Genomic DNA, 25,885 nt, shown 5'->3' with positions numbered 1-25,885 from the left:
GAATATATTTATATAACAGCTCCTTTTGTTTTAAAATACAAATAATCATCTGCAGATTTGCATGAAAATTCAAGCAAACTTAAAAATGAATTGGCTTGTTCATGAAAACCATGATTACTCAAATTATACCTGGATCTCAATGAGCAGAAACAAATTGCATAATTCTAGCACAGCCTTTCATTTCTAAATCCAGGGTTAACAAATTTCTCTAGACATTTAAATTTCTTCATTAAACTGATTATGACTGAGGATTTACCGCATTCAGTTTCTATCTGTGCTAGCTGTTGGAATACAAAAATCAAGGTGTTTTAGCCATAATAGGAGCACCGTGGGAGAGCAAAACACAGAGGAGGACTCAGCACAACCTGGAAATTGTGGGTGTCCTCCAAGCTCCAGAGCCATGGACCCAGCTGCTTGCTCATAATACCACGTGAACACATCTTCCTTTAAACTGTGTGTCTTTTTTGGTGTCTTCTATTTCAGAGATTGGCATTAACATCCATGCACTTGCACAAGCTAGAAACCTGGGCATAACTTCTCACTCTTCCCCACTCAGCCAAAATCTGCCTCCAAAACCATGTGATGATTCTGTCTCCAAAACTGTCTTGCCCCTCTGCGAGCACCACCAGCCACACTTCTGTCATCCCTTGCTTGGACTTCTAAAGCAGTCTTCAAACTGCTCTCACTGTATCTACTCTTACCCCCTCTATTATCTGCACCCTCACAACTCAGCACACTCGGCATTTTGTCTTCAACATCTATCTTCTTAGCTAGACTAGAAGGTCCGTGAGGAGAAGAACCATGCAGATCTTTTGACACAGTAGTACCAATAGCTTGCATGTTACTTGGTACAAAGTGGTATGAATTAAATATATGTTTAATGAATAAATGAAAGGCTGACAGACAAGGGAAAACAAACACATAAAACAGAGTAAGAGGAAAGAGAAGAATCTCAACAAAGACTGTGGAAAGCTCAATAGTACAATGTGTTCCGTGAACCACAACTAGTTCAGCTGTACTTAATTTTGATATACATACACAGCAAAGAATCCCTTTTAGAGGGAGGTAGCATGGATTCATGAACTTGAAGCACAGGCGTTGGCCTAAATTGTTTTAAATAGGGAAGCAGTAACACAGTCTTATTTGCATTTTTGATAAATAATGACAGCAACAGAGGGGAGAATGTTTAAAGGCAGGTTAGTTAGAATGCTTTTAATTGCAAATTCAGCAAGAAGAAGCTTAAGTAAAAAGAGATTTACTATAAGGATATTGGAATTTCTCATGGAAGTCAATCATAGATAAATGGCTGGGCTATAAGAATATCCTGAAACCTGGATTGTACTCTATTCCTCTCTGTACACCAACTTTAAGGGTATTACTTCAAGCTACTAATATCAATTTCATCAGGTCTTTTATCAGGAAAAGATACTAGCAGTGCATAATAGTATAAAGACAACTTGAATGAAGAGAATATTCTCACAAAATCATTCTGAAAAGGGTCATTTCTGCAGGAGTACTGTAAGAGTTTTTAAGAAATCTATAGCAACATTAAAATGTTAAAGATACGGTTTTGGGTGTGTGCAGTGACTCATGCCTGTAATCCTGATGCTTTGGGAGGCTGAGGTGGGCAGATCACAAGATCAGGAGTTAAAGACCCGTGATCATCATGGTGAAACCCCCATCTCTACTAAAAATGCAAAAATTAGCTGGGCGTGGTGGCGCATGCCTGTAATCACAGCTACTCAGGAGGCTGAGGCAGGAGAACTGCCTGAAGCTGGGAGGTGGAGGTTGTACTGAACCAAGATCACACCACTGCACTCCAGTCTGGGCGACAGAGCGAAACTCTGTCTCAAAAAAAAAAAAAAAAAAAAAGATACTGTTTTGAGAAAGAGCAGTTATCAGTGTTACCTTTTAGTAACTAAGCCTTGCTAAAAGAAGAGACATGGGACAGAGAAAAGAACTAAAGGTAGGCTGGGTCTGTCTCACAATTTTGCCTGGAACTAACCCTAGTCAGGGAGAAATATGCGTTTCCTCTGAAGCCAATGGCAAGATAGAAAAGAGGAAAGAGGCGACTTCAAATCAGTGTCATACAGGAAAAACAGCTCCTGCAAAATTCTGCTTGCATATTTGATAAATAATTATTGTTAAATACATACTTCAGTGATAAATTTCTGAGTTACTGTAACTGCTGCTGTCATAGGCAATGTCAGAAGGTTTGATCTGGTCTTTTTCACCCATTTTTCCCCCATCTGACTTACTAGAGTAATCATTGTCACATGAGGCCTCTCACTTGGGCCAAATATGATTATTTCTTCCCAGTTTTAGAATCACAGTAAGCAATCAAATTTGAAAGATTAAGGAAATCTACATAAATGAGACTGAAAAAAAGCTTATATATTTAGCTACTAGCCTGTTTTGCTGATTTTCAGTTAGAAAAATGTTGGCTGTTTGTGTAGAGATTTCTCAAGAGGACACATAAATGAGATGTTGCAATTCTTGCTACATGTAGTTTATCATTAAACGAACGTGGCAAATGTTATTGCAAAAGCAGAGATAAAGTTTAATCTTTAAAACAATGAAAGAATGAGTTGGTCTTAAACTCTGTATTAAAATTTGTGGGAAATAATCTGAGTGTGTCTTTTTGAATGAACTAATCATCAGAAGATAACTGAAATATGGTTAAATATAAGAGATACAGGAGTATAAATACATTATATTATTTTAAATAAAAATGAAAACTGTAGCAATACACTAATGTGTTAGTTATTTCTCTGAGTTCTGGGGGTCTGAGTACTTTTTAAATTTTTCCACACTCATTTGGAGTTTCATTTCCAAATAATTTGCCATAGAACTAAAATACATTTTTTTAATTAACTTGCACAGTAAACTAAGAATTGGGCCAAAGGGAACAGAAAATTTAGATTTATATTAGTCAGGAAGTGGATCATTGAACAGGAAAGGGTTAGCTCTTGGACAGAAAAGCTATCTCCTTGACCATATGGATTTCCACTGGCCTTACAGAATACTTGTCCTTTGATCTGACATAGGTATATTTGTCCAACTAGCTGGACTTCTTTTCTGAAACTAACACCCAGGAATTTTCAACATAGATAAGAATCTGACTAAACATGTAACTGCTTAAATTGGTTTACTGAGATTTTGATGGACTCTGCTCTTGTAGATAATCCTTGGCTACTGAATTAATAATGAAGTTTTAAATCATGTATCTGTGAGACACTGGACACAGGGCTGGCTTTAACATCTTCTGCTGAGTTTCAATGGCCTCATTAGTTCCATCAACCTTCCCAGATCTTATAAATTTGGAAAGCCAGTGGGAGAAAGTGGCAATAATTAGAATAATAGTAATAGATGACATTAATCCATGTTACTATGTGATGGATGTTACCATGAGCCCTGCACCTGGATTATCTTAACCTCATAGCCATGCTGTGTCCAATGTACCGAGTCATCACCACGTTCCATATGAGGAAAATGAAACTTAGAGGGATAAATTTCCCAAGGTTACACAGCTACGAAAGCTGAGTAAGGATTTGATTTTAGAGTCTGTTTAACAACTTGTAACTGACCATTTCCTGAAAAGAGGACTACTGAAAAAACCAGGAGTGGAACTCATCTAATTCCAATGAATGATCTACCTGTGACTCTCCGGATAAGTCACAGAATTTACGCACTGCTAAGTTCCCTCTTCGGTAAAATGAAGATGTTGGATTCCATGTCCTGCAAGACCTCTCTGAGCTCTCAAATTACATGTCCATAAAATATAGTAGATGTGAACTATTAGTAGAAGGAGCTTTAAAATTGCTGTAGGAAGTCCAAGATTTGCCACTAACTTTTTATCATTGGCAGTGAGTGAGCCATTTAACCTCTCTGGTTATTTGTCTCTCTTCAAAGTTTATTTTTAATATATATGTCAGTGCTTCACAAAGTGTAACATAGCACGCAAATACAGAGTCCTATGCTATCACCGCAAAGAAAATTATAGTATCAGGATTATGGATTCTAGAAACTGTGCTGAATGGGCTTCTCCCCTTATTACTTAGAACATCTGGTTTGCAATGTTTTAAGGTAATGCTTATTTGTAGTAGATTTAAACAAAGAGAGGAAGAGAGGTAAAGAGATAGTTTCCAATTTTCCACTTGCATATGAGAAAGGTGGAGTCCAAACAAGACACATAGCCCTATACAGGGGGAGAAGGTGTCCCTTTCAAATGTATTAAATAAACTTTAGTGAGGAACAGCAGTGATAAATAACCTAATACCTTGGCTCTTTTGCAGTTTGACAAAGTTAATGATTAAAATCTCCTAGATTTTCCACTACAGTATCCCTGGGGTGTCTATTTACCTTGATTTTATCTCTTTGGGGCCAAGGATAATAGCCTCTTGCTTCTGTGTAGAGATTAATAATTGATTAATTCATAGTCAGGAATCTTCGTAAAAGGAAACTAGTTACTTTTGGCTACCACCTTTTACATGATCACCTGCAGGAGCCAGGAGGTGCCGCAAGACTCCCTGGTAGAAAAATGAAGAAGGTCCTGGTACTACTCCTGCTTGCTGTGGCATTCGGACATGCTTTAGAGAGAGGTAAGATTTATTTGTTGTCACCATTTACAGGAACTCTTACTAGTTTAATTCTATATTACCACTTAAAAATGAAATAAAAGGTAAGAAACAGAAGAATTGGTGAATATGTTGGGGAGAGGGGTAAGGACTAGAGAGGCATTAATCAGAGCTCCACTATGCCATTTTATGTTGAATTGGTATAGACAAAAAAATCAAGACAAGCATCTTGTTAAAGAAAGAAAACGGAATTATACAATTTGTCAATTATCCCTCCCCTCTTTTTTGATAAGCAAGACCTAAAGAGAATGATTTAAAATTAGACATTTGCTAATTGTGACAAGATGATGCAAATAAAGACCACGATCCATCATTAAGCATTCATTCAGACTTCAAATATTCATTGCCATCAAGAGTATAAGATGCCATGTGAATGATGCATGATGTCAACTTACAGATTTCTCTGACTCCTTTAGAGGAATCCTATACATGCAATATTTGAAAATGTACTGTTTTTAAAAAACCTCTCACATAAAATTTTTCTATAGCTAGGAAACACAACCACAAATAAGATAATTGAGTTATATTTTTTATTAAAATTATTCTTCAGAGGGTGTCTTCATCTTTGGGCAATGTTTCAAAACTTTTTTATATGATACAAACTGAGCTAATGTGAAGTATACAACTTTATGAATTCTACAGCTGGGAAACTTTTCATCATTAGTTTCAATTTATTTTTCTGACTGATTATTTAATGTTCACAAGGAAATCTGCATTTACCCTGCTTTGAAAAATTAAGGTTTTCATTTAGTGCTATCAGTTAACAGCCTCACCTAACTCATACACTATTATTCATATTAGTAATATATTTAACCAGTGGAATAAAATGTATGTTCCCAGAAATTATCAGTTATTTACTGTGACATGAATAACCTTACTCCAGACTTTTTATTCTTCTTCTTACATTTACTTTTCCTTGATCTTACTTTCATCATTCAAATTATTTTAAATCTTGTCTTACCCATCAATTCTTAAGTAAGCCGTGTGTCCTTAGATAAGACTAAAAAGTCTTTCCAAGATAGTTGTAGGGTATAAAAAAGCAACATAAATTGTATCCCTTATAAGACCTCTGAATAGGCCATGTTCCAAGAAATCCCCAAGTCTTATTCTTTTGGCCAAGGCTTTGCTGGGGCAGATATGATCCTGAAAAATCCTACTGAAGCAGGTTCAGATCAGGATCTTTAAACATAGATGGTCCAATAATGGTTAGGAATTTGAATTATATGTAGAGGTCATAACCAGGAGCATGAATCACCATTTTAGACTGCTGACTGAATAGGTGTGCAGTGGCTTCACCTCAAAGAATGACAGTGTCCTTTGGAGAGTAACAGAGCTTTCTGCATTCTCTATTTCAACATTCTCAGTAGATAGTCTATGTGTCTGTGTCTGTGTGTGTTTGTAGATAGATATGTACACATATGTATTCATATGTATAACACTGGTCACGAACTAACTGGATTTAGCTAATAATAATAACTGCCAGGTAGATTCTGCTTCCTAAGGATATAATCGTCTTCACTTTGCAAATGAGAAAACTGAGGAAGAACAGAGAGGATAAGCAACTTCCCAGGGCAGCAGGGATTCAAATCCAGGTGGTCTGCATCCAAAGCCTCTCTCTTAAATCATGATAAAATACAGCCTCCTATGGATGTTTTATTTGGTCCTCATGGTTTGGGCCAACAAAATTTCTTTAAGGTTGTCTTTAAAGTCTCATTTCACTTGTCAACATTTTAAAACCTGGACGTGCCACATAAAAATCAGATTTCCAGCTTCTCTGGAAGCACAGGAAGGTGTGGTAATAAGGGCCAAATTTTCACATGGCAATGATGAACTGGAGCTGAATTGTGACTCCTCCTTTTGGACTCAAACCCCAGTTCTCACCATTGGACATTTAATCGTTTCTTCCCTTGGATCAAATGTAAGTTGTGTGGTTCCTAGATCCTATGAGCATTTGTGTTTTCTAACCTGGGTGTCATGGTAAAATAGTAACTTGAGGTTTAACACTAACTAAAGAAAAGAATATTAACCAACCGAGTGTGGTGGCTCATGCCTGTAATCCCGGTGCTTTGGGAGGCTGAGGCAGGTGGGTCACAAGGTCAGGAGTTCGAGACCAGCCTCACCAACATGGTGAAACCCTGTCTCTAATAAAAATACAAAAAATAGCCAGGTGTTGTGGTGTGCACCTATAATCCCAGCTACTTGGGAGGCTGAGGCAGGAGAATCATTTGAACCCAGGAGCCGAGATCACATCACTGCACTCCAGCCTGGGTGACAGAGGCAAACTCTGTCTAAAAACAGAAAAGAATATTAATCAGGGATTTTATCTTTGCATTTAAAATAGGCAAAATAATTAGTTACCAGCCATACCTTTCAATGAAATTACATGTGAATTATTTAAATATGTTTACATTTTACAAATTGTATTTTTATCCTACAGAAGAAAAACTTAAGTAACATTTTTAAATGTAAATAACTGTGATTTTGTTATCTGTTTAAAAATATAATAGCAAGAGCACAGTCATAGAATAACACATTTCAGTCTTCAAATTTTACCACATATCAAAGTAAATTTGTTATTTTGATATTTATCAGTTCTGCTCCAAACGTTAGGTAACAATTGGTTTTAAAATGAAATGTATTCATTTGACAAATACATACTAGATTTTTAAAAATATAAATAACAAAATACATGGTTGGATTGTTAACTAGGCTAACATTGAAGTGGGTGTTCCTTAATAGTTTTCTTAGAAAATATGTGTCTAGGGACTCCATGTTGGGGTCCCCTTCCATGAACACTCTCATGGAAGCCATCTTTCTCTTTCCCGTATTTCCCCTCTGGGGTCCCCTTCCGCAGTCTCTCATGGAAGCTTGCCTTCCCCTCCTAAATTCCATCTCTCTCTATTCCCTTCCACTCAGTGTGGAAACTGCTTTCCTCTCCTGGATTCCATCTTCCTGGATTCTCTTACTCAGCGTGAGACTTAGCTGTTCTCTCTCTCTCTCCAACAATTATTGAATCATTTTGACCTCATTAAAAAAAAAAGAAAAAGAAAATATGTGTTAAGGAATTATAACCTGGTGACAATTGGGATGTCACATCCTTTAGAAAATAATGGCATTCTATTTTCTTTCCTTCTTTCTTTTTCTTTTTTTCTTTTTTCTTTTTTTTTTTTTTTTTTTTTTTTTTCTTTTTTGAGATGGAGTCTCACTGCTCTGTCACCAGGCTGGAGTGCAGTAGTGCAATCTCTGCTCACTGCAACCTCTGCTTCCTGGTTCAACTGATTCTTCCGCCTCAGCCTCCCAAGTAGCTGGGACTACAAGTGCACCATCACGCCCGGCTAGTTTTTTGTATTTTTTAGTAGAGACGGAGTTTCACCATGTTGATTGGGATGGTCTCAATCTCTTGACCTCATGATCCACCCACCTTGGCCTCCCAAAGTGCTGGGATTACAGGAGTGAGCCAATGCGCCAGGCCTCTGTTTTCCATCTACATGGCAGTGCAAAGTTCATTATTATTTGTTTAAAAGGCTCTCTTTAGCCTTACTAAGACAAATGAAGTGCTATAAAAGCACTTAAAGCAATATATATCATGATGGTTAACACAAAATAGCATTGAGTACTTGACAGTAAAATTTCCCATTTAAATCACAGTTCTCACAAGTGTCCAATAATAAGCCTTCAGTTTCTCACTGAGATTTAAAAAGAAAAATTAGAAAATTACATTTCATTTATGAAAAATATATTGCTGATATATCACTATAGGAGATAAGCACTATGAAACTGTTTTGGCCATACTAAAAATTAATATACACAAATCTACTCTTTATCATTTTTAAAAGATAAATTACTAATCTTTGAAATGAAATTTTTCCTATCAAGATACTGAAATCTGTTGGACTTAAAATGCATTTAAATGGCTCAGGAGAGCTGTTTGACAAAACCACATGTGATGACAGAAACATAAATAATGATACATGTACAATATATTTTTGCCATTAGATTGCACAGTTTTTTTTTTTCAGTTTATACAGTAATAAAACTTCAGTAGTCATTGAGATGTGTATATTGATAGGAAACAGTGAAAGGAAATCACCCATGTTCAGTGTTTTCTGGTTTAAAAGGTATTGTTTTTTAATTGGCAAATCATAATGATATACATTTATGGGACACAATGGAGTAGTTTGATATCTGTATATAATGGGGAATGATAGAATCATCAGTGAACTCCTCTACCATCTCACGACTTATCATGCCAAAGGAATGAAATTGTGAAAATACAAAATACCCAACAGAGCTGTTAAAGCCCATGACTCTCCAGAATACAACAGGAAAATAGCAACTTGAGATAATTCCTAGCATCCTGTATGAACATTTATTTACATCAATGTTATTTAGCATCCATTAATGCTCCTGGTATACAAATAACAGTTCTAAGGAACCAAATTAGATTTGAGTGAAAGACTAATAATAGTGAAAGTATCCAAATACTTACTTGAATAAACTTGGTAACAAGATAGTATCTTATGACTTATTATGAAAATTCCACGAGGGCAAGGATGAGTCTATTTTGGGCTCCACTGTATGTTCAAATTCGATATTAAACCCAATGCCTGGCACAGAGTAGGTCTCAAAAAATATTTGTTGCATGTATGAATGAATATTTTCAACTTTGTAGGCAAAGGTAAGGTGCCTGAAGCAGCAAAGATGTCCTGAAAATAAATTAAACCGGCTTTCAAAAGTTCAAAATTAAACAATACTTACCAGAATGTTTCACAATATAGATAAAAAAATGGAACATGCTGTTCCAAAAAGCAAAAATTCTGTTAATAAAATTTGTAAACACTTAGTACTGTGGGGGGTCACTTGATGTGAAAATGATTTCACCAGAGTCACTAAGATTATGCCAATATTTACTAGGGATATATCAAAGTCCATTTCTTTATCACTAAATGGTACATTTAAAAACAGAGCATATCATTTACAATTCATTTGAGACAGGTTTCAACTATATGAATTGTAGTGAGCTCAACTGGTGCAAGAAAAAAAAGCACACTTATTAGCAGTGTTCCATGGAATGGGGAATCAATTCGTAATAATCACATTGCAAATTAACTTTAGTATTTATTTGCTGTATTTGCAAATTGAGACAATGATTACCATACATTGGCTTAGTCTTGTAAGCTAGATCTCTTCTCCTTAGATAAATTTTAAAAATTATTTTATCAGAAGTATGTTTTGGGTAGTTCACCTGAAAGATCAAGGTGCAACAGCTTCCTCTACATGTTATTTTTATATTTTAATTGAGCTTTCTCAATATCCAACTTGAGATTCCTCCCTTGCTTCCTGTCACACCCAAGGATGATTGTTCCAGCAAAAATAGTTTCAAAACCACTTTAAGCTTTATACAGTCCATCTAGTTTCCCACTTCTCTCTCATCAGTTTGCATTCTAACTAAAGTAGTGTAGAATGCTCGTGAATTCTAAAGTGCTGTGTGCAAACTCGAATAGTTAATTCAATTCAAACTATTTAATGGGACAATCTGCAGGGCCCATTTATACTACCTTCACATGCACATTCACATTCTCATACTATATGAAAAAAAACTTTACATTTTTCTGGTGAAATGAAAAATCAGAACCTGGAAGGTTAGAAGCAAAATATTTCTCAAAATGTTCATCAGAGGTACCTCATTTGAATACAGATTTCACTTTGCATGTTATTGAATAATGGTCACGATAGAAGTACCAACAAAAATAACCTCTTCCATTTTATGGGGGGGGGGGAGGGTAAACAAAGCTCCTATTTATTAAAAGGAAAAGGAGTTCTTATTAGAGCTATTTTGTGTGTGTCTTAAAATACAGTAAGCCTTGAAAAAAAAATTCCTTATAATCTCTATTTTTTTTTTTTTTTTTTTGAGACGGAGTTTCACTCTTGTTACCCAGGCTGGAGTGCAATGGCGCGATCTTGGCTCACCGCAACCTCCGCCTCCGGGGTTCAGGCAATTCTCCTGCCTCAGCCTCCTGAGTAGCTGGGATTACAAGCACGTGCTACCATGCCCAGCTAACTTTTTGTATTTTTAGTAGAGACGGGGCTTCACCGTGTTGACCAGGATGGTCTCGATCTCTTGACCTTGTGATCCACCCACCTCGGCCTCCCAAAGTGCTGGGATTACAGGCTTGAGCCACCGCGTCCGGCCTATAATCTCTATTTTTAAAAGACTAGTTTATAATCCTCAGCAAGTGATCTTATACATCATGAGGATACATTGTACTAAATTCAAGGATCTTTACAATATATGGTTATTTAAATCTATTTCGATATTTACAATGACAAAACAAACTCACCTTTTTAAAATGCTGCTTTCATTTCAGTCATAAAATAGCCACAGTTGGAATAAAGGTATCTTACACTGAACTAAAATCTACTGCTATATAACTCCCAGCCATTTTTTCTAGCTCACTTTAATAAACCAAATCTACTTTAGAAACAAACTAAGACAACTCTTGACATCCTAAGTACAGCTTATCACCACATGACAACAGTTTAGCCTCAATTTTTTTTCTCCCTATTCTAGTCTTCAACTCCATAGAATACCATTAATGATTAATGGAAGTTTTCTGCCTTGTTTAACCTTTTGAAGGTGTCACAATAGCCAACCTTGTAAACTAATCAATAAGTTTCAGAAAATGTACAAGATTTGAAGGTTCCCAGACATAACAGAAGTTTGCTGCAAGTGGCTTTTTTGGTTCCACTGACAATTAGCTTTATCAACCCTACTGCCTTGTCCTAGTTGCCAGAATAACATCAGATTCAGGCATGTGGGTTCTTTTCCACATTCTCTGTGGTTTTGAGGGTGTTTTGAGTAGGTCTCTTGTTAAAAAGTGCTGCTGAAGAATGTCTTTTTCTCACAATTATCAAATTTGACTTTTCTCACCTCAAAAATATTTTGGAGGGTGTCCATCTAAAAAAATACATGCTGTGACTGCTTCCTCTATAGGCAAACTGACATTAAACAGGTGACATTAATCTGATGACTCCTAAAGAGAATCTTCAGTGAAAAAAATACAACCCTTTCAAGTCTGTATCCAATCACCATCACTTCCACTGCAAGCCATCAAATAGAAATTTTCACCCAGGCATATGTTTACACAGTCTTTCATAGAACTGTAACTATTAGAGGAGAGGACTCTCTAGGATTAATGCCTGACAGCAGTTACCATCATATCACCTGAGATGACTTTCCCAACATTTAAAGTGAGAAGGATAAACCTCTAAAAGTTAAAGCCACTTAAAAACAGAGAGTAGGGCATTTATATACTTCCTACATTTTTTCTGAAGATATAACATCACAGGAGGGAAATTTCCTGGGCTTATTTGCATAAATGATGAGTCAGATTAGGAGGACACTGACTGACTTTGATGTGTCTGCCCTATTACATATGTGATGGGCACGTTGAACAAGAGGGTCTCATGATTAGTAAAGAACTCTTCTCTCTCTGCAGGAACTAGCTCTCCCTGTAGTGTGAATGAACTCAAGAGCATGTCCTGTGATTTTTCTGTTCCCTCTCAAATACCAATCTCATTTCATCATGAGAATGTCTAGTTGTATTTAATAATCAAAATGTTTTAATGCATTGAAAGTTGAAGCTACTCCCCAGTTCAGGCCTGTTTCAGTCCTGTTGCCTATGGTGGGAAAGGGGAGCACAGATACCTGCCTCTCTTCTTCTTTGCCTCTTCTCCTTCCTCCGTACCCTCTATGCTGCTTCTAGCTCCTCCAGGGATAACACAGGGAAAGGAGAAGCTAGTAAAAGAGATAGCAGCAGAAAAAATTCAATTCAATGGACAAAAAAAAATTCAGTGGGCAGCATGGTGAGCCAAGGTTGTCTCCTCTGGTTATGAAGACATGCAAAGCTGCCGTTTTCTCTTATTGGGTCCTTTGATAATCTCTTTCCCTCATTGTTCCTGGATATGTCTCATATGCAGCTGGCACCTTAAGACTCTCCTTTGGGCCCTTGATTTTCAAATTGTCTGCCTCCACATAGACACCCAACTATTGACAGTCCACTGCCCTGTAGATAGCACTTTTTTGGTGGTGGAGCTGGGACTGGGGAAAATATATTTAAGACAACTCTTGGCCAGTTCACACTCCTGCTTGAGCTACGTCAGGTCTGCAAGCCACACCATTGCTTCCCACCCAGTCCTCTGCTTTGCTCTCTTTGTTCTCAACTAGCAAGCCCATCACCCTCTAGATTTCTCCAGCCTGAATCAGACACCTGTCTATTACACCCCAAACTCCAAGAGTCCCCTTTTGAGCACTGAGTGGTTTCTTGAAGCCCTTGTCACTACATGAAAGTGAAAGGGAACACTCCCCACCATCCCCCAGACTCACCACACTAACTTTGTCTGAAATAGTCTTTGCCTGATTTCCACCTTGTCCCCAGTTGAATTCCTAGCCTCCCCTTAGACCGCAGGAGGTGAGTAACAGAGCACAAGTGGCAGCACTAACTCTTCTGCATCTCCTTTAAAGTCCTGCATTAGTGGTGCTGCCCCTCACCTTGGAATTGAGACACTCTCTACTTGTTTGTTGTTCTTTTTCCTTTTCAGGCCTTAGGTGAAACTGAGACAATAAAAGAAGGAAGGGAGGAAGAGGGTGGGAAGCAGGGAGAAAAGGAGAAAATTTCTCATTTTGGCATCGTTACAAAGATAGGACCTAAGAGTTGCCACATCAGTACCTTCTGACTCCCTAGTTGACATGTATCATTTGACTCGCCTACTTTCAGTATTAGTTTACTTTCTCCTTTTGTTCTGCTGGTGACTAAAATATAACAGAATGCCATAAAATTGTGGCCTATTGTGAGAGAAGAGCTAGAAAGCCACTCAAAATATGAAATTTTATATAAACATTGAGAAAATGCTACTTTCACCATAGACCACATGAAAGATCACTTTATACATGCACATGTAACATAATATTGATCAAAGGGGGAAACAAACATTTTTTTTTCTATTTTCTGCCTCCTTAGGCCGAGATTATGAAAAGGATAAAGTCTGCAAGGAATTCTCCGATCTGGGAAAGGAGGACTTCACGTCTTTGTAAGTGTGCCGTAGCCACTCACTCTCTTGGTGATTTGATCTTGAACAAAAATGAGTGTTAGGAACTGACTCAGCATGGAGGCGAATCCTTAATCCTTGCCAAAATTAAGAGAGCAGAGCCCCGGGGCCAATGTAGGCACAGGAGTCAAGCAAATGAAGGACATCCAGAGACTCCAGCTGACCCTTGGTTACTACAGTCTAAGGATTTGTCACCAGTAAGTTTATGAATGAGTTAAAAGAGAATACATACAGCATAGCTTTCTAAGGTCAATCAAAATGCAACAATACATTCTAGGAATCCAGCAAACCAAGGCAATGAGGTACAGAGCAAGTACATTTGGGAAAGCTCAAGAAGGACCACACCAGACTGGTTTGACAGAAGCCCTAAGGTTCAACGTCTACTGCTTTCCAAGATAAATTTGCCTAGAACAAAAATTGCTTTTTAAATTCTCATTTTTTTCATTAGCCAAATAAAGTAAATGTGTACAATATTTCATTGAAACATTGAACATGTTTTAATGTGCACATTCATACTTTAACGTGCCAAAATGTGAAAAGGAAGTTTCAGTTCTGGCTGGGCATGGTGGCCTGTAATCCCAGAACTTTGAGAGGCTAAGGAGGGCAAATCACAGGTCAGGTGTTCAAGACCAGCCTGGCCAAATGGCGAAACTTCATCTGTACCAAAAATGCAAAAACTAGCCAGGCATGGTGACAGGCTCCTGTAGTCCCAGCTACTCAGGATGCTGAGGCAGGAGAATCACTTGAACCCAGGAGGCAGAGGTTACAGTGAGCCAAGATTGCGCCCCTGCACTCCAGCCTAGCCAACAGAGCAAGGACTCCATCTCAAAAAAAAAAAAAAAAAAAAATTCCATTCTAATTGATACATTGTCTTATTTTCCCCTCAGGTCACTAGTTCTGTACAGTAGAAAATTTCCCAGTGGCACCTTTGAACAGATCACCAAGCTTGTGGAGGAAGTTGTCTCCTTGACTGAAACCTGCTGTGCCGAAGGGGCTGACCCTGACTGCTATGACACCAGGGTAGGTTTCTGTGGCTAGCCGTCTCTATGGCAGCCCAGAGAAGGAAACCAAAATAGCCCTTTATGCTATGTGTTGAGAAAATTTTAGACAGCAACTCCACTTATTCTAGTTTGGGGGAAATATGAAGCCTAATATCTTTAGAGCCCAATTTATTCTAACATAATGAATCAATATTACCCATTATTCCTACAAGATTCAAATGAGAAAACTGGGTCGTAGAGTAATTTAGTGATTTTATTAACTATACATTGCTAGCAAGAAGCAGTTAGAGGATATAAATCCAGATATAACTCTAAAATGTAAGTTTTTATCACCATATTGATTTCCTCAAATATCAGCTCATGGACATTATTCTAAGGAAAGTAACTCAGGAATGAAAACCCAAATACCATACGTTCTCATTTATAACTGAGAGCTAAGCTATGAGGAGGCAAAGGCATAAGAATGATACAATGGACTTTGGGGCCTTAGAGGGAAGGTGAAGGGGGCAAAGAATAAAAACTACACATTGGGTACAGTGTGCACTGCTCAGTTGATGGGTGCACAAAATCTCAGAAATCGCATCTAAAGAACTTAGCCGTGTTACCAAAAACAAAATAGTTTTGTTGAAATTAAATATACACATGAAATTAAATATATATATGTGTGTGTGTGTGTGTGCATATATATGTAAATAAATAATCAGCTCATGAACCTCTTGAAATACTCCTAAGATATCCTGTATGGCTTAAAACCTAACCATAGCTTTATCCTCTTTTATCATCATGCCAGGACTGGTGCCAACTGCTCCAGAATAATTTCATGTTGGGTTCAAATTGAGGAGGAGGATTCAAAAGTTGCCCTGTATGCACATAGCTAAATTCTAGGTCTTCTCCCCTATAGCACTTATGGAGAAATTAAAATGCTGAAGTTATAGTGTTCTAACCGTATCTGAAAAGGGTGAAATCTAACGAGTTTCAGCAATTTATTAATGCAGGCCTGATGCAAATGACATTTAGATGCATTTTGATAAAGGCCTTTACAGACAGATTCATTTTCACTGTTCAAGCCTTCAGCAGGTATCCTATAGAAACAATGCTCCAAAGATCTGATTAGAATAGATTCTACACAATGAATATTCTTACCCATTAATTGTTTAATCTGTTCTAGCTTTTCAGAATTTTTTTTCTTTTCTTTTTTTCTTTCTTTTCTTTTTTTTTTTTTTGAGATGGAGTTTTGCTCTTGTTACCCAGGCTGGAGTGCAATGGCACTATCTCGGCTCACCGCAACCTCCGCCTCCTGGGTTCAGGCAATTCTCCTGCCTCGGCCTCCTAATCCCTGCCTAGCTGGGATTACAGGCACGCACCACCATGCCCAGCTAATTTTTTGTATTTTTAGTAGAGACAGGGTTTCACCATGTTGACCAGGATGGTCTCGATCTCTTGACCTCGTGATCTACCTGCCTCGGCCTCCCAAAGTGCTGGGATTACAGGCTTGAGCCACTGCGCCCAGCCGCTTTTCAGAATTTTATAATCCTTTTCTTCCACTGGCAAGGTCATATATATTTTTCATTTCAACCTGAACTTCTGTACCACCTGAAACTATAAAAGCATCAAGCTTTAACCACAGTCAACATAACAAGCACATTTTTATTTTATTTCACATATTTGCTAATACATCCCTTGACCAGAGAAATAACCTGTCTCTATAATCCTGGAGCATAAGAGAACAGATATGGCATTGATATTTTTTTCATATTTCTCTTTCTCCTGATTGTTCAAAACATTTTGAAAAGTGTTTTGATATTTTGTCCACCTTTTTTTTTTATTTGAAAGAAGGTAACTTTAAAAAGGCAGGAAAAAAAATGTTGCCAGAGAAATTAATGGAAAGGAAAAAGATGGACTGAAAAGAGAGATAAGTGAAAAAAAGAGAAAGAATCTAATTTTTAACTTCTCCAAATCTGATGAATGGATGACATGGGAGAGGGTGAGAAGTTAGTTTACATAACTGATTTATCTCATTGCCATCCTTCACTGATAGAAAAGATTTTCAGAAACTTTACCTTAAAAAGATGACTAACTTATAAATTAAGAATGTCAAAGTACTTTTTCCCATATAAATCCCAAGGTAATTTTTTCCATGATGACAATTTCTAATCTTTTTTCCTCTATGCTATTTCTATTCTAGATTTTAATTTCAAATATCAAATTGTTTCTAAAAGAACATTTTGATGCTACGATTGCCTTGATGGTGCTTAGTCTGCTTGCAGGTATCAGTGTATCATTGTTGAAGCCGTAAATGACGGTGCATCCGTGGTTTTCAACCTACACTGCACTTGCACATAAATCTTGGAGCTTTGAGAAAAACATTTTCAGGCCCTATCTTTCACCCACTGAAACATAATTCCTGCGTTGTGCAACCAAAGCATTTTTTATTTTATGTGTAAGTAATTCCGACGCAAAAGCAGGCTCAAGAATCATTAGGTAAGAGAATGTAAATAATGTAGAATGAGACATCAGTCACCACCTGCCGAGTCTGACCTGCAGACCCTGACTCAACCACGGATGGACGAATGAATGCACTCTCACACCATTACAGCATTTCAAGTGGGCTGGGGATGGCTGTTGACTGCTTTCAGAGGGCGAAATGGAACCAATCGACCCAGACTCCCTGTACATCAACACCTTTATTCCCTCAAGATTTTACAGCAGAGGTTCTAAGTTAACACACTTGTGGATAATTAACATGGTTAAAAGAGTAGTTATATGAATGATAAAAGCTTTAGGTTCTGGGGCCCAGAGTAAACACTATTAACAGGCAATTCCCCTTTAATCACCCCCGGAGTGGGCCATCCAGCACAAAGTTTACTTGAGTAAACAGAGTAGAGACAAAGGGATGTGGGGTAAACAGACTTAAACTGGAAAAAGAATCTTATTGCCCTATCTTCCCCCTAACTTAATGGACCTGTCACCTTCGGCCTGCCCCAGTATCTTTCAGCCTTCCAAAAGGTTTCAGACTAATCTATTACTTCTCCCAACATATCTTTAATATTTTGCCAGCGACCCAAACAGAAGATTAAAAGAGCCAGCAATCAAGAGTCTGCTCATTTCATAAAGAGAGGGGAGGAGCACTCATTTCATAAACAGAGGGAGGTCCTCCTCACTCTTACTGGGGCATTTGCAGCAGAAAGCAGGTGGGAGGTGATGACAGAATCACCAGTGGAAGTTTTTCAAATGACCCTTTCATCCTCAGAGATGTTAATGTCCCCATGGAGGAACACTGGGCTAGAGAATGCAATGCTAATGGCTCTCATCAGATAAACACTGTCCATTTATTATTCAAAGTTGTATTTTTGTTCTACTCTGAGGAGTAATTTATTAACATAAATAAGATTCTATACTTGCCGACAATCATACAACTTGTCATGTTGAAAAATCACCTCATGGCGCCCTTGGCATGAATACACAGTTACGAATGCGGATTTTCTAATTATAGGCTAAGATACTATATTGAATGAAGATCTAAGAGCCTGGAAATTTACATATATAGATGAGTTTCCTTTTTTCCTCTCTTCCAGACCTCAGCACTGTCTGCCAAGTCCTGTGAAAGTAACTCTCCATTCCCGGTTCACCCAGGCACTGCCGAGTGCTGCACCAAAGAAGGACTGGAACGGAAGCTCTGCATGGCGGCTCTGAAGCACCCGCCACAAGAATTCCCTACCTATGTGGAACCCACAAATGATGAAATCTGTGAGGCGTTCAGGAAAGATCCAAAGGAATTTGCTAATCAGTGAGCGTTTTCATCATAAACAGAACTTAGGGTCTAAGATGTCAGAAATGACTCTAATCTAACCTCCTACTCCGTGCAAACACTTCCTCTACAGCAACCTGAACAAATTCTGAGAACTCGACTCATCCAAAACTCAGCTTCCGTTTGGTGCTGAGTTTTGTGTATGTCTTTCTCAGAGATGAAATCAATTTTCCCAAACTCTTAGCAACCCTAATCCTATTATCTGAATCAGAATCACTTGAGTCCCCTGTCCACATGATATATTTTCAAATATTTGACAGCCCCTGTGGTGATTTCTCTGATGCTAAAGATCATTGCATATGTCATATGATAGAAGCATTTTATTGTGTACACATATTAAGTACTTAATTTCTAGTAAACCATAAAAAATGAACAGCTTTTCTCTTCACTCCTATACATCCCAGAAACATGACATGTATATGTGAATATGAGCATCTACTACATCAAGTAAACATGGAACCTTGATATTTTCATTGCTTAACTTGCATAAGGGGCCGGATTACACACTGATTCTTTATGTTAGTCTGGAAGGTCACAAAAATGAATAAAAATGGGTGGAAATACATTTATTAAAGTAAGAAATATATGTGTATATTCAAAAATCAAAAACGATGTCATTTGAAGTGGTAAAAAATTGTAAAAATTAGTAAGATTGCTCAATCAATTTTCAAGGAGGATTTTGCTGAGAATTTCAGTCCCTTTTAGATTCACAAGGACATCTATTCCCAAAAATCGAAATTATTTCCAGAAAATAAGTAATGTATACATAACAATTATCTAAAGTAAACTGAGATACATAAGGAAAAGCAAATCTAGTAATTACATTTATTTCAATTAATTCAATCAGCAGCTTAATTAACAAACAGCTACCATGGGTGATGCACCTATCTAGATATGAAGTGAACAAAGGAACTAATGGCCCCTCCTCTCAAGCAAAAAACACAGAAATTTAGAAATCTATTTTTAATGAATATATTAATAGTGATCAGTATTATGATCTTTTCTCTAAATTCTTAGTGTTTTTAGATATTAAACTATAAATGTAACATATATCCTTTCTCCATCAACATACTTACTAAAAAGTAGGTTTTGGGGGGATGAGCATGGTGGCTCACACCTGTAATCCCAGCACTTTGGGAGGCTTACATGGGAGGATCACTTGAAACCAGGAGTTCAACACCAACTTGTGTCAATTAGCAAGACCTAATTTCTATAAGAAATTAAAAAATTAGATGAACATGGTGGCATATACCTGTAATTCCAGCTACTCAGGAAGCTGAAGCAGAAGGATCACTTGAGCCCAGGAGGTTGAGACTTCCACAAGCTATGATTGTGCCAATGTACTCCAGCCTGGGTGACAGGACAAGATACTGGCTCAAAAAAGAAGAGTAGGTTTTGTTTATTCACAAATTTTTTGACTAATTCTATTTTTTCCTCCACAGCTTTATGTGGGAATATTCCACTAATTATGGACAAGCTCCTCTGTCACTTTTAGTCAGTTACACCAAGAGTTATCTCTCCATGGTAGGGTCCTGCTGTATCTCTGCAAACCCAACTGCATGCTTTTTGAATGAGGTATGTCCCATTTTACTTATTACATGTTTGTTTGTTTGTTTTCTAATAGCATTCCTGTTAGACAATGGCAGAAATTGAGATTTTGCAATCGGTAAAAGTTTCTAAAATGCCTCCCTTGCATCTTGTTAGCTGGAAAATAAATGTAATACTTCTGGAAAAGAAGTATCAATAAATTCCTTTCATCAGTGTTCAGTTTCCTCTTCATAGAAAAAAAATTATGAAATCATCCCTATTTTTGCCATTTATATGGTTTCCAAGGAACCTTGACCATCTAATGGGATTCTTTCACTTATTTTCTAGAGACTCCAGATTAAACATTTATCACTTCTCACCACTATGTCAAATAGAGTCTGTTCACAATATGCTGCTTATGGGGAGAAGAAATCAAGGCTCAGGTAAACATTAAGCACCATCCTTATATTTAGAAGTTTGGTTCTGCATTGTCTATCCATAATATTATGATTCTTTAAGAAGATGTCTGCATTGGAAGATTTAAAATAGAGTTTTATGCTTCAATAATCTTTAAAAATATGGCCAAATTGTTTTCTTCTCTCTCTATAGACTATGAAGAATAAGGAACAAGGTTATGTCATAAACCATGAGATTTGCTTTTAATCAATCTTTTCCATATAGTTGACCAGTAGAAAATATTTTTCCAGTGTTCATATTAGCATATGTTACAAACAAAAAAGCAAAAAACAAAACAAAAAACTTTTTTTGTTTATTACCTATTATTTGCCTTGCCCAATTTTTCTTGGGATAAGACATCTGAATTCTTACTTATTGTATGAAGACTTGTGCTATACAGTATATATCTCTTGCCCTTCGTTAATTTATTCTCACTAGTTATCTGCCTTTGTATTAATCTGTTTTTACGCTGTTGATAAAGATATAACCGAGACTGGGCAATTTACACAAGAAAGAGGTTTCATTGGACTAACAGTTCTACGTGGATGGGGAGGCCTCACAATCATGGTGGAAGGCAAAGAGGAGCAATCACATCTTACATAGATGGGTAGGCAAAGAGAGAGCTTGTGTAGAGAAACTTCTGTTTTTAAAACCATCAGATCTCATGAGACTAATTCACTTTCACAAGAACAGCACCGGAAAGACCCACCCCCATAATTCAATCACCTCTCACTGGGTTCCTCCAACATGTGGAAATTGTGGGAGTTATAATTCAAGATGAGATTTGTGTGGGGACACAATCAAACCATATCATTCTACCTCTGGCCCCTCTGAAATCTCATGTCCTCACATTTCAAAGTCAATTATACCTTCCCAACAATCCCCCAAAGTCTTAACTCACTTCAGCATTAACTCAAAAGTCCACAGTTCACTGTCTCATTTAATACAAGGCAAGTCCCTCTGCCTTTGATCCTTTAAAATCAAAAGCAAGCTAGTTACTTCCTAGATACAATGGGGGTAAAGGCATTGGGTAAATGCTGCCATTACAAATGAGAGAAATTGGCCAAAACAAAGGGGCTACAGGCCCCATGCAACTTTAAAATCCAGTGGGGCAGTCAAATCTTAAAGCTCCAAAATGATCTCCCTTGACTTTATGTCTCATATCCACGTCACACTGATACAAGAGGTGGATTCTCATGGTCTTGGGCAGCTCCACCCCTGTTGCTTTGCAAGGTACTGTTTCACAGGCTGGCATTGAGCATCTGTGGCTTTTCCAGGAGCATAGCGCAAGCTGTCAGTAGATCTAGCATTCTGGGATCTGGAGAATGGTGGCCCTCTTCTCACAGCTCCACTAGCCAGTGGCCCAGTAGGCATTCTATTTTGGGAATCCAACCCCACATTTCCCTGTAGCAGTGCCCTACCAGAGGTTCTCAATGAGATCCCTGCCACTGCAGCAAACTTCTGCCTGGACATACAAATGTTTCCATACATCCTCTGAAATCTAAGCAGAAGTTCCTAAACCCCAATTCTTGACTTCTGTGCACCCACAGGCTCAACACCATGTGGAAGTTGCCAAGGCTTGAGGCCTGCACCTTCTGAAGCCATGGTCTGAGCTCTACATTGTCCACTTTTAGCCATGGCTGGAGCAGCTGCAATGCAGGGCACCAAATCCCTAGGCTGCACACAGCACAAGGACCCTGGGCCTAGTCTATGAAACAACTTTTTCCTCCTCGTCCTCCAGGCCTGTGATGAGATGGGCTGCTGTGAAGACCTCTGACATGCCTTGGATACATTTTCCCCCACTGCCTTGGGGATTAACATTCAGCTCATTTTTGCTAATGCAAATTTCTGCAGCCAGCTTGAATTTTTCCTCAGAAGATGGGCTTTTCTTTTCTATTGTATTGTCTGGCTGTGAATCTTCTAAACTTCTATGCTCTGCTTCCCTATGAAACTGAATGCCTTAACAGCACCCAAGTCATCTCTTAATTGCTTTACTGCTTAGAAATTTATCCTGCCAGAATGCTTTGCTGCTTAGAAATTTATCCTGCCAGATACTCTAAATCATTTTCCTCAAGTTCAAAGTTCCACAAATCTCTAGGCCAGGGGCAAAATGTCACCAGTCTCTTTGCTAATATGTAACAAGAGCCACCTTTGCTCCAGTTCCCAACAAGTTCCTCATTTCCAACTGAGACCACCTCAGCCTGGACCTTATTGTCCAAATGCTATCAGCATTTTAGGCAAAACCATTCAACAAGTCTCTAGAAAGTTTCAAAATTTCCCACATTTTCCTGTCTTCTAAGCCTCAAACTGTTCCAACCTCTGTCTGTTACCCATTTCCAAAGTTGCTTCCACATTTTGGGGTATCTTTTTAGTAGCCCCCACTCCTGGTACCAATTTACTGTATTACTCTGTTTTCATTCTGCTGATACAGACATTCCTGAGACTGGGCAATTTATCAAAGAAAGAGGATGAATTAGCCTTAGAGTTCCACATGGCTGGAGAGGCCTCACAATCATGGTGGAAGGCAAGGAGGAGCAAACCACATCTTACATGGATGGCAGCAGGCAAAGAGAGAGCTTATGCAGAGAAACTCCTGCCTTTTTTTTTTTTTTTTTTTTTTTTTTTTTGGAGACGGAGTTTCGCCCTTGTTACCCAGGCTGGAGTGCAATGGCACGATCTCGGCTCACCGCAACCTCCGCCTCCTGGGCTCAGGCAATTCTCCTGCCTCAGCCTCCTGAGTAGCTGGGATTACAGGCACGTGCCACCATGCCCAGCTAATTTTTTTGCACTTTTAGTAGAGACGGGGTTTCACCATGTTGACCAGGATGGTCTCGATCTCTCGACCTTGTGATCCACCCGCCTCGGCCTCCCAAAGTGCTGGGATTACAGGCTTGAGCCACCGCGCCCGGCCGAAACTCCTGCTTTTAAAACCATCAGATCTTGTGAGACTCATTCACTATCACAAGAACAGTTCAGGAAAGACCCACTCCCATACATCAATCACCTCCCACCGGGTTTCTCCCACAATATGTGGGAATTGTGTGAGCTAAAATTCAAGCTGAGATTTGTGTGAGGACATAGCCAAACCACATCAACCTTATATTTGCAAACTTCCCTTTGACTTTTGTATTACTACTGTTAACCTGTATTTTAATTTTCGTAGTTTCTAGGTTGCATGTCTCTTGTACCTTCTCAAACATCTAGATTTGCCAACTTTTCTTCCCTCAGTATTTACAGTCACTTTAATTCCTTCTAATATACCCCACAAGCTTTCTTCCTCTAATAGTAATGAAAGAACTTCTCACCAGCAATGAATAATAATAAGCTTCTGTAATAAAAATAGAAACTACTTAAGTTCTTTAAATATAACATTCCCTCAGAACTACTTGAGTACTCAATGGCAGTTTCTCTAGTTCTTTTCATAGCTTTCTTTTTACATAGAGATAGTGTATTTGGTGGGTAAAGCAGAAGGATTTATAATATAAAGCCACCATATATACTACTGTCTAGAAATGTACTTCAAGGAAATGGCATTTGCTATGAACAAATATTTAGCCATAAAATGTTGCTACCACTTTTTAAATTTAAAAAATTAGAGTTTTTTCTAAGTGTTCCAAGTTAATTATGACATATACATATTATTTAAGGCTACATAATATTCCACTCTGTGTGTGTGTGTGTGTGTGTGTGTATGTGTATGTGTATGTGTATACACCATGTTTTCTTTATTCATCTGCTGATAGACAAATGGATTGCTTCTGCCTCTTGGTTATTACATTATATTGTTAAAATTATATAATAAAGGAATATTTAATGAAAACTATAAAACATTGCCAAAAGAAATTTTAAAAGATCCAAATAAATGGAAATACAGGACATGCTTGTGGTTTGGAAGACCTAACGCTGTTTAAATGAGAGCAATTTAGAGACTTGATGCAATCTCTATCAAAATCCTACTGGTGTTTGTTTCAGAAATAGAAAACAACATATTCTAAAATACTCAAGAGATCCCTAGTAGCCAAAATAATCTTGAAAAAGAGTAAAATTGGAGGTCTAACATTTTTTATTTTAAAACATACTACAAAGCAACTGTAATTAAGATAATGTGATGCTAGCATGAAGATAGATATATAGACCAATGGAACAGAATAGAGAGTCCAGAAATAAACTTTTGGATATATGGCCAAATGATTTTCAACAAGGGTGCCAAGATTAAACCATGAGATTAAAAGATAGTCTCCTCAACAAATGATCTTGGGAAACCACATATCTACATGCAAAAGAATGAGGTTGGAACTTTATATAATATACACAAATTAATTCAAACATAAATCGAAGATCAAATGTTAACATCTAAAACTATAAAACTCCTAGACGAAAACATAGGAGAAAAGCTGTCAGGATATTTGATTTGGCAATGATTTCTTGCATATGACACCAAAGTACAGGCAAGAAAAGCATAAATAAACAAATAAAACTACAACGAACTTTAAAACTTCTGGCCAGCTGTTGTGGCTCATGCCTGTAATCCTAGATCTTAGGGAGGAAGAGGAGGAAGGATATCTTGAGCCCAGGAGTTTGAGACCTGACTGGGCAATATAGCAAGACCCCATTCTCCGCAAAAAGGAAAAAACAAACAAACAAAAACCTTCTACATATCAAATGACACAATTAACAGAGTAAAAAGGCAACCTACCACATGGGAAAAAATATTGCAAATCATATATCAGATAAGAGGTTAATATTCAGAATATATAAGGAACTTCTATAATTCAACAACAAAAACCAAGTAACTTAATTAAAATAGGGTTAAAAGACTTGAATAAACAATTATTGAAATAAACTACACTAATGGCCAGTAAACATGAAAAGATGCTCAAAGTCACTAACCTTAAGAGATAGGTAAATCAAGTCTACCGCCATACCACTCTGAACATGCCCAATCTCATCTGATCTCAGGAGCTAAGCAGAGTCAGTCCTGGTTAGTATAATACTTGGATGGGAGAAATGCAAACCAAAACCACAGTGAGGTATCCCATTAGGATAATCACTATCAAAAGAACAGAAACTAGCAAATGTTAGCAAAGATGCATAGAAATTGGAATGCTTGTATACTGCTGGTAGGAATGTAAAATGGTGCAATCATTATGGAAAACAGTATGGAAGTCCTTCAAAAGATTAAAAGTAGAAATAACATGCAATCTATCAGTTCTACTTTTAGGTATATATTTGAAAAATTCAAAGCAGGATCTCAAAGAGATTTGCACTTCCATGTTCATTGCAGAATTATTCACAATAACCAAGAGGTGGAAGCAACCCATATGTCCATCAACAGATGAATGGATAAA

The 25,885-nt window shown here is 37.7% G+C and overlaps 1 protein-coding gene across 1 annotated transcript in view; it reads left to right on the top strand.

Annotated features, from left to right (window-relative positions):
• Positions 1-4,449: 4,449 nt before the first annotated feature.
• GC (GC vitamin D binding protein) overlaps positions 4,450-25,885 on the top strand; it is a 39,152-nt gene continuing 17,716 nt past the window's right edge. Inside the window, exons 1-6 of the mRNA XM_010342581.3 lie at positions 4,450-4,601; positions 13,658-13,727; positions 14,633-14,765; positions 18,322-18,533; positions 19,997-20,129; positions 20,430-20,524. Of these exons, the coding sequence (XP_010340883.1) occupies positions 4,541-4,601; positions 13,658-13,727; positions 14,633-14,765; positions 18,322-18,533; positions 19,997-20,129; positions 20,430-20,524 (704 nt within the window). The 5' untranslated portion in view covers positions 4,450-4,540. The remainder of the gene's footprint in view (positions 4,602-13,657; positions 13,728-14,632; positions 14,766-18,321; positions 18,534-19,996; positions 20,130-20,429; positions 20,525-25,885) is intronic.

The sequence above is a fragment of the Saimiri boliviensis genome, chromosome 3, assembly GCF_048565385.1.
Source record: "Saimiri boliviensis isolate mSaiBol1 chromosome 3, mSaiBol1.pri, whole genome shotgun sequence".
NCBI lineage: Eukaryota > Metazoa > Chordata > Mammalia > Primates > Cebidae > Saimiri > Saimiri boliviensis.
The sequence above is the reverse complement of the archived record's forward strand: the minus strand, read 5'-3'. Positions and strand labels throughout refer to the sequence as shown.